The 9,348-nt window shown below is 39.0% G+C and overlaps 1 protein-coding gene across 1 annotated transcript; it reads right to left on the bottom strand.

Annotated features, from left to right (window-relative positions):
* Nucleotides 1-630: 630 nt before the first annotated feature.
* Nucleotides 631-9,348, bottom strand: LOC117345263 (carbohydrate sulfotransferase 5-like). The gene is made up of 4 exons (XM_033908308.1): nt 9,029-9,348; nt 6,181-6,291; nt 4,736-4,922; nt 631-1,677 (listed from the first exon to the last, which is right to left on the bottom strand). Exons 1-4 carry the CDS (start codon nt 9,099-9,101, stop codon nt 684-686), a joined length of 1,365 nt encoding a protein of 454 aa, XP_033764199.1. The 5' UTR covers nt 9,102-9,348; the 3' UTR covers nt 631-683.

Genomic DNA, 9,348 nt, shown 5'->3' with positions numbered 1-9,348 from the left:
TCCGTTTTAAAACCCCACCCCACACTTAAAATTAAACGTAAGTGAAACAAAACAAAATGGCGTTTGTTTTCATTTTACACACTTTTTGAAGAAATGGTTTCCCTCCCCAGTGATGTTTTAGACCAAAGGCTAAAATCCACCCAGACATTAAGCGGGAGTGCCATTTTAAAGCACAAGTTTAGCCAATAAAATTCTGATCTGTTCATTATTTGCCTTGAAAATTCAATATAATGTCATGATGGCGATCATTAAACTCATTTTTGTCAAAATCGTCTCGGCAATCTACCCGATCAGGGTGATTCATAGGTAAACTGTGAAAATAAAGTTTTACGTTTACCATGATAAAAAAATTCCATAATGGTGTTATTTTCATCATGGAGGACGTAATATTCGAACATTGAAACTGACGTGAAATAGACCTGAATGTACCCTGAACATATTGCATTCAAAGAAAAACAAATAACACGAATTTACCTGCATTTCAGCAAAACAAATTCGTTGAATTAAAATTTGTTTAACCTGAGTTTGACACTTTTGCTCTTTTCAGGTCATATCAACCTGACATTTGGACCCGAATTGTCCTGAAATTGAACAAGTATGTATGTTGGATAAACAAAAATATACTTTAAATATAACAACAACAGTTTAATGTGATTGGAAGATCATAATTATAATTTATATATTTACCTGCAGTACCTGGCAATATAATTTGTATCGTATCGGTCACTGTGGCTCAAATCCTCAAGTTCTAATTGTGATTTAAATGGATATACACCTATCTTCTCGTACACTTTACCACATAAACTATCGACCAACGTTACCTCCCTATAAGGCATACGTAAACGCCAGCCACTAGATATACGGGAGGAATTCGCTTTGAAAACAGTGTAGCCGGTTCTGATGCTGTCACGGTTAGTGGGATCAACATGCTCAGTATCTGTGGAATGATTTCCTAACAGTTCTGTTTCACTGGTCGTGTAAGGTAACACCTTTGAATCAGTAGTGTAATTACTATCATACTCGTTCTGTCTCGTTAATGGAGTCATTCCTTTTGTATATGTATTTATCCACACTTCCGTTTGTGAGGTGAACGGTAGCGACATATCACTGTATATTTTACGTAGACTTTCAACAGGTCTTTCAGCCAGACATTCGTACCGCAAAGGGAAAACACGCTCTGGGTGCGAATCCATCAGTGCACGTGCTTCGTCTATGTCACGTGACATTCTGTTGCATAATTGTTTCGTGAATGGTACAAAGCCTTCATTGTTGATTTCCCCTATTCCTTTCCGGGACTGCAGGATTGCTCTTGGATCCCGTATCAAATGTATTACTTTTAAGTCTTTAATATTTTCTAAAATAGCCTTTGTTAACTGTAATGAAACACGAATAGACTTCACTATCAGTTGCTTAGAAGCACGACACTTTCTTTCAAGATATCCAATGCATTTTGATCTGGTTTTGGCCATGCGATTGATAGTTTTCTGCTTTATTTTTCCACTCTGACGTTTTTTAAGAATAGGGAAGCACTTCTCAAGTCTTGTGTGGTCCGCCAGCTGTTCAAACTTCGAAAAGGTATGAAGCACTTCCTCTGGCAGGGAGTCTAATTTACATTCAAACATATCTTTGAGAATTGATATTGCCATTTCCGGTAGCTTGAGCGCATCGGTAATCATGCTGAAATATATTGTATAAGAATTTCAAAAAAAAAATATATATAAGGGGTATCTAAACAGCTAATCCAGTAGAAACAATGATTTATTTACAAGTCTATAAATCCCTACTATGGTGCAATTAAACAGAAGTAACGTGATGGACTTTTAGTGTGTATCATGACGAACCGTGTGCCTTGCTGGGTATATGTAATTTGTTCAGTTTGTAAATTTCAGTAAAACATGCGAAAAATACATGTTTCAGGGGGACAAACTTAGCTCATTTGTAACACATATATTGCACAAAATAGCTACATATATGTCGTTTCGCTAACAATTGTCTAAATCGCAAAATTGGAGCATTGGTTTGACATGATTTGACTTTGTAATATATATAAACACTGATTCTATTTTGACCTTGAAATGCAAATGGCGGTTGTGAATAATATCACACAAACATGGCATATAAGGAAGTATTTCTAACATCAAAAATGCTCTTATTAGGAGCTACATAGTACTCTGAACATGGCAAGAAGGCTTTTTTAGGGGGGAAATGTTCAACCGCTGAGTTTGGGGAAAAGATTTGCATATTTCTGTAAAAGCCCAAAACTCACCAGTTTAACAATTTGTCTTAAACACGTCCTTCTTACTATGAATAGATGTCTTAAATGTGTGATATAGGAGCATTTTTATTGATTTAAATGCCTCCCTTTATACGCAATTTGCATTTCGAGGTCAAAAAATAATATATGTTCATGCGTACATAAAGTCAAATCCGGTCAAACAAATGCTCCTATCATCTATAAACACGTGAGCACAACAGCTTGGTTATATTGCAGGTTTGATTAATTGTGTGACTTAGAACTATTCCATGCAACATCGTCCTACAAACTCTATAGAAGAAAGTGTTAGCATCTCCAGCAACTTATTGGTGTTTTTAAGAAACTACATGTCCAAACAAACATTTTATTAGCCCACCATCATCAGATGGTGGGCTATTCAAATCGCCCTGCGTCCGTGGTCCGTCGTCCGTCCGTCCGTCCGTCCCTCCGTCCCTCCGTCCGTCCCTCCGTCCGTAAACAATTCTTGTTATCGCTATTTCTCAGAAAGTACTGAAGGGATCTTTCTCAAATTTCATATGTAGGTTCCCCTTGGTGCCTAGTTATGCATATTGCATTTTGAGACCAATCGAAAAACAACATGGCCGACAGGCAGCCATCTTGGATTTTGACAATTGAAGTTTGTTATCGCTATTTCTGAGAAAGTACTGAAGGGATCTTTCTCAAATTTCATATGAAGGTTCCCCTTGGTGCCTAGTTATGCATATTGCGATTTGAGACCAATCCAAAAACAACATGGCCGACAGGCAGCCATCTTGGATTTTGACAATTGAAGTTTGTTATCGCTATTTCTGAGAATGTACTGAATGGATCTTTCTGAAATTTCATATGTAGGTTTCCCTTTGTGCCTAGTTATGCATATTGCGTTTTGAGACCAATCTGAAAACAATATGGCCGACAGGCAGCCATCTTGGATTTTGACAATTGAAGATTGTTATCGCTATTTCTGAGAAAGTACTGAAGGGATCTTTCTCAAATTTCATATGAAGGTTCCCCTTGGTGCCTAGTTATGCATATTGCGTTTTGAGACCAATCGGAAAACAACATGGCCGACAGGCAGCCATCTTGGATTTTGACAATTGAAGATTGTTATCGCTATTTCTGAGAAAGTACTGAAGGGATCTTTCTCAAATTTCATATGAAGGTTCCCCTTGGTGCCTAGTTATGCATATTGTGTTTTGAGACCAATCCGAAAACAACATGGCCGACAGGCAGCCATCTTGGATTTTGACAATTGAAGTTTGTTATCGCTATTTCTGAGAAAGTACTGAAGGGATCTTTCTCAAATTTCATATGTAGGTTCCCCTTGGTGCCTAGTTATGCATATTGCGATTTGAGACCAATCGGAAAAAAACATGGCCGACAAGCAGCCATCTTGGATTTTGACAATTGAAGTTTGTTATCACTATTTCTGAGAAAGTATTTAAGGGATCTTTCTCAAATTTCATATGTAAGTTTCCCTTGTCGCCTAGTTATGCATATTGCATTTTGAGACCAATCTGAAAATAACATGGCCGACAGGCAGCCATCTTGGATTTTGACAATTGAAGTTTGTTATCGCTATTTCTGAGAAAGTACTGAAGGGATCTTTCTCAAATTTCATATGTAGGTTCCCCTTGGTGCCTCGTTATGCTTATTGCATTTTGAGATCAATTGGAAAACAATATGGCCGACAGACCGCCATCTTGGATTTTGACAATTGAAGTTTGTTATCTCTATTTCTCAAATTACTGAATGGATCTTTCTCAAATTTCATAAGTAGGTTCCCCTTGGTCCCTTGTATTGCATTTTTGGACCAGTCTGTTCTGAAAACAACCTGGCAAACAAACAGCCATTATCGTTAAATCTCAAATTTCTTATATAGCTAGGATTCCCTTGTTTGAAAAGTACTGGAGGGATGTCTCAATTTGCACAGATTAGTAAAATGAAGGGAAAAGTAGAGAAAAGATCAATCTGACATGGAACTTATGAAGATCATTCAATGGTGGGCGCCAAGATCCCTCTGGGATCTCTTGTTGATCTACATGACTATTTTAGTGCAAATTTGTAGACATTTATTCGTGTTTAAATTAAATTGTCATTGTGGCTAATCAATTTTCCCTATCCTTTCGATTTCTTTTTTTTTTCATTTTCATATTTCTTTCTGGTCATTTTGAAATTTATCTTACATCTTCAAAAAAAACTTTTTTTGATAGACTTTCTTCAAATTGATTTGTGTGTTTTGTCTTTCCTTTGTTTTATCGTTCGACACATTTGTAGGACCAGGGAATTTATAAACTACATGTAAATGGTATATTTTGTTAGTCCTCCTGTTACACACGTATGTTGAGTCTGGAGTGAACAATAAACTTGTGAAACTTGTAAAACATACATGTCATAAGTGGTCTTTGTCTAACAAATTGTTATGGTCCAAAACAGATTCGGTCTATAAAATACAAACAATATGATAAGACGGATACCTACCTACATCTGTTGTTTCTGTGACAAACCTTATCTGAGGTGATATACCCTTTCTTGTATATTTCCCAGAAAGGTTCGAAACTGTAGAATGTATGGTTGTAGCCTTGCTGCAGTGACTCGGCCACGAACGACGATCCACTTCTCATGTATGTCAGAATCAAAATCTTTGTTGCTTGTGTAGATTTATTTTCTAGAAGAAATTGAAACACATATTGACTGTTTATATAAAGTCTGTTAAAATATTAAAGGATGTAATTGTGAACTAATTAACTATGTTTATCTTATCTTAAATTAATTACATATCTAAATATATATCTACAGCCAGATGGAAGCAGTACGTTTCTCTTTCTTTATATTAACTACAATGTATACTTGGTAAAATCCCAACTGATGTTTTAACATTAGACTCTATTGTCATTATGATACGATGTCGTGTTTTATCACGTCTATGCTGTTATGTGACGTCACTCTATATATTTATAGGTGTCAGATTTATATAAGTGTCGACACTTGTTTCTGATTCCTGTTTGTATAATTTATATGTTATAGGTATCGTTAAGTGGAAATTGTAAAATAAAACACAGTTTAAACCAACAATATCTACCAAGGATAACTGGTAGTTCTGGGTTACAACCATCTCAAGTTCGCATACTCGCCATCCTGAATTAAAATATTGTAAGGAAACTTGTTCGAGTAATAACAAATAACTTTGCAAATTATGTTGATGAAGGGGTGCATCTTCAATACAGAACAATCAAACGAAACTTATTTGGCATACACTATTTACCGACAATGTTTTCAAATGTAAAAGACATTACCCTAACTCTATCCTAGTAGAGAGAGAACAGAGAATGTAAAAGACATTACCCTAACTCTATCCTAGTAGAGAGAGAACAGAGAATGTAAAAGACATTACCCTAACTCTATCCTAGTAGAGAGAGAACAGAGAATGTAAAAGACATTACCCTAACTCTATCCTAGTAGAGAGAGAACAGAGAATGTAAAAGACATTACCCTAACCCTATCCTAGTAGAGAATTTCTCTGCACTCATTTAATAGATTTATTTTTCAATAACATGATTGATTATTAAATGAGTGCAGAGAAATTATTCTAATGGACTAGACCGTTTCAAACTTGGACCGAAATGAAAATCACTTTAGCTCGTCGGCACGCAGTCCAGGGGAGCTATTGGTATACCCGCGTCCTCTATAGACAGCTAGGTTAAGTGTTTTTTTTATAAAACACTGTTGTGTCAATACTAATGAGGATACATCTTAGGTATTTGACACGTGTGTTCCTTTCGACAATACCTTTCCAGTTGGCACTACATTTGCGGACTTGCTGACCTTGACCTTTACCTTTGACCTAAATTCAACCCACTCGGCGAGCTCTGTCTTATGACAACCCTTGTTTTTGAATTCTTACAGACATAGTTCTATATACTTACTTGTTTTGTAATCTGTATGTTGGTCGTCATGGAAACGTTCGACTTCGTGACCTTCAGATTCTGTCATTGTATTCACAGAATTTGATGTCGAGCGTCTAAGTGAAACCATACCTGCAATCCAGAAAAGTTAACAATTTTAGAAAACAAATATATGTATCATTATATAAGTGTCATTGTGTTTACTAGAGGATTATGATCAGGTACTATGATCAGCAAACGGAAGTCCGGTTTGTAAACATGGTCTTCAGCTTACTAGTAGTTTGTGTCATGTTGTATAAGACATCTACAAAGAAATCTACGAGGGATGATTGATAAGTTGTGAGCCTCGTATTGAAGGAGGTACTCAATGATGTTCTTTTGAAGTCCCTAGTATTCTCTGAAGATATAGGGCCACGTACCCAAAGACTGGCCTCATTTGGTTAGTTTATATTGACGAGGTAGCACTCTAAAGTAAACAAGACAAGTGGCTTTTGCAAAATGGACAAAATCAGTGAAAGAGCAGTGATCCAATATTTGCATAAAAAAGGTTTAACACCGAAGGATATCCATAATGATATGGTAGCATCACTAGGGAAAGATGCCCCTTCATATTCTTCAGTGAATAGGTAGGTGGCGGAATTGAAGCGCGGCCGACAGAGCTTTGAGGATGACCCCGTCCTGGAAGGCCTGTCAATGTTGTAACCCCAGATATGGTCAATAAAGTTCATGATATCGTTATGACTGACAGACAAGTCAAAGAAAGATATATAGCCAGTAGAGATGGCATTTCACAGGAAAGAGTACATTTCATTCTGACCGAGGATCTTGCAATGAGAAAGCTTTCGACCAGATGGGTTTCAAGACTTCTGACAGTTGATAAGAAGCACACCAGAGGAAGATCCTGCCAACTTTCTTTAAGATTTGTCACTATGGATGAAACATGGGTCCATCATTTTACCCCAGATGATGCCAAACAACAATCGAAACAATGGAAGAACCCTGCCTCTCCCCCATCAAAGAAGGCAAATACTGTTCCATCAGCCGGGAAGGTTATGGCCTCGGTTTTGTGGGATGCAGATGGTATTCTGCTGATAGATTATCTCCAAAAGGGACAAACAATCAATGGCACATACTATACTTCACTTCTGAGGCAGTTACGGGAAAATATTAAACTTAGAAGTAGATTAAAAAAAACCGTTGCAAACATTTCCATTGAGGACGGGTGTCTAGGCGGACACCAACAGACAAGTGTCCGATGAGGACGGGTGTCTAGGCGGACACCAACAGACAAGTGTCCGATGAGGACGGGTGTCTAGGCGGACACCAACAGACAAGTGTCCGTTCAGGACGGCTGTCCAGGGGAACACCAACAGAAAAGTGTCCTATAAGGATGGGTTTCTAGGCAGACACCAACAGACAAGTATCCGATGAGGACGGGTATCTAGGCAGACACCCAACAGTCAGGGTCATATCAAGACGGTGTCTCGGGGGGACAACTACAACCAGGGTCATACGAGGACGTGTGTCTTGGGAGACACCAACAGCCAGGGTCATGTGAGGACGAATGTCTAGCGAGACACCAACAAGCGGGGTCATGTGAGGACGGGTGTCTAGGGAGACACCAACACCCAGGGGGTCATATGAGGACGGGTGTCTAAGGAGACCCAACAGCCAGGGTCATATGAGGACGGGTGTCTTGGGAAACACCAACAGCTAGGGTCATGTGAGGACGGGTGTATTGGGGGACACCAACAGCTAGGGTCATATGAGGACGGGTGTCTATGAATACACCAACAGCCAGGGTCATATGAGGACGGGTGTCTATGAATACACCAACAGCCAGGTTCATATCAGGACGGTGCCTCGGGGGACAACTACAACCAGTGTCATATGAAGACTGGTGTCTAGGATGACAAACAGCCAGGGTCATATGATGACGGGTGTCTAGGGAGACCAACATGTACAGCCAGGGTCATATGAGGACGGGAGTCTAGGGAGACAACAACAGCCAGGGTCATATGAGGACGTGTGTCTAGGGAGACCAACAGCCAGGGTCATATGAGGACGTGTGTCTAGGGATACCAACAGCCAGGGTCATATGAGGACGTGTGTCTAGGGATACCAACAGCCAGGGTCATATGAGGACGGGTGTCGAGGGTGACAAAAAACAGTCAAAGTCATATTAGAACGGCCTCTCCTTTGTGGGAAATGCATACGTATGGCGTTTGTGTGTTTTGGGACGCTGCGGAATGTCTGTTTGTATGTGATAATGCCAAATATAGGAATTATTAATTCGTTCATGCAAATCAAATCAGATTAGAGAAAGTAAGCAAATATGTATTCAAGTTCGTAATTCACGGCATTTTATTATTAAAAAAAAAAGATTTACAAAACACAAACACACACATATACAGTATAGCCAAAATAAATAAACGTGTAACCATCCATTATACAGCTGTGTCGTTCTCCTAGGACTGGTCGGTGGTGTTAGGGACATCATACAGCTGTCTCGTCCTCCTAGGACTGGTCAGTGATGTTAGGGACATCATACAGCTGTCTCGTCCTCCTAGGACTGGTCGGTGATGTTAGGGACATCATACAGCTGTCTCGTCATCCAAGGACTGGTCGGTGATGTTAGGGACATCATACAGCTGTCTTGTCCTTCTAGACTGGTCAGTGGTGTTAGGGACATCATACAGCTGTCTCGTCCTTCCAGGACTGGTCAGTGATGTTAGGGACTTTATACAGCTGTGTCGTCCTTCTAGACTTGTCAATGATCCCAGGGATCCGTGGAAATAGTAGGGAAGTCAGCAAAAAAAATAAACACACAGAGTCCAAGACATTGAGAATGATTTAAGGGTATACTTACATAATCCAATTACTGAAAACGTCAGGATAATTATTAACTTCTTTCTGGGACACAGTTTGCTGTAGAACCTCATTGTACAAGTCACTTGGTTGAGTGTATGATTATCGGGTTCCGTCCCTGTAGGTCCAGCCTGGAATCATTTCCGTTTTAACAGTCGATATTGGAGGTCTGGTGACGAATTCGATTTTACATCGAAGTGTTGATGCAATGTTTTGGTGTAATGGATGTTGTTTGTGAAATGTTTGTTATGTAAACACGAAAATGTATGAGTTGATGTGGTATTTCGGTCTCTAATATATCCACATAGTTCGTTAGGTATG

This window comes from Pecten maximus, chromosome 16 (assembly GCF_902652985.1).
Source record: "Pecten maximus chromosome 16, xPecMax1.1, whole genome shotgun sequence".
Classification (NCBI taxonomy): domain Eukaryota; kingdom Metazoa; phylum Mollusca; class Bivalvia; order Pectinida; family Pectinidae; genus Pecten; species Pecten maximus.
Note: the sequence above shows the minus strand (reverse complement) of the source record. Positions and strands in the feature narration are given on the sequence as shown.

What these genes read in the sequence shown, in the direction of transcription:
- LOC117345263 (XM_033908308.1), bottom strand. Translation starts at nt 9,101, where the DNA reads ATGAGGTTCTACAGCAAACTGTGTCCCAGAAAGAAGTTAATAATTATC. An exon ending in ACATACAGATTACAAAACAA is followed by an intron (nt 4,923 to 6,180) that starts GTAAGTATATAG and finishes AATTTCTTCTAG; the next exon opens with AAAATAAATCTACACAAGCA. An exon ending in CACAGAAACAACAGATGTAG is followed by an intron (nt 1,678 to 4,735) that starts GTAGGTATCCGT and finishes AATATATTTCAG; the next exon opens with CATGATTACCGATGCGCTCA.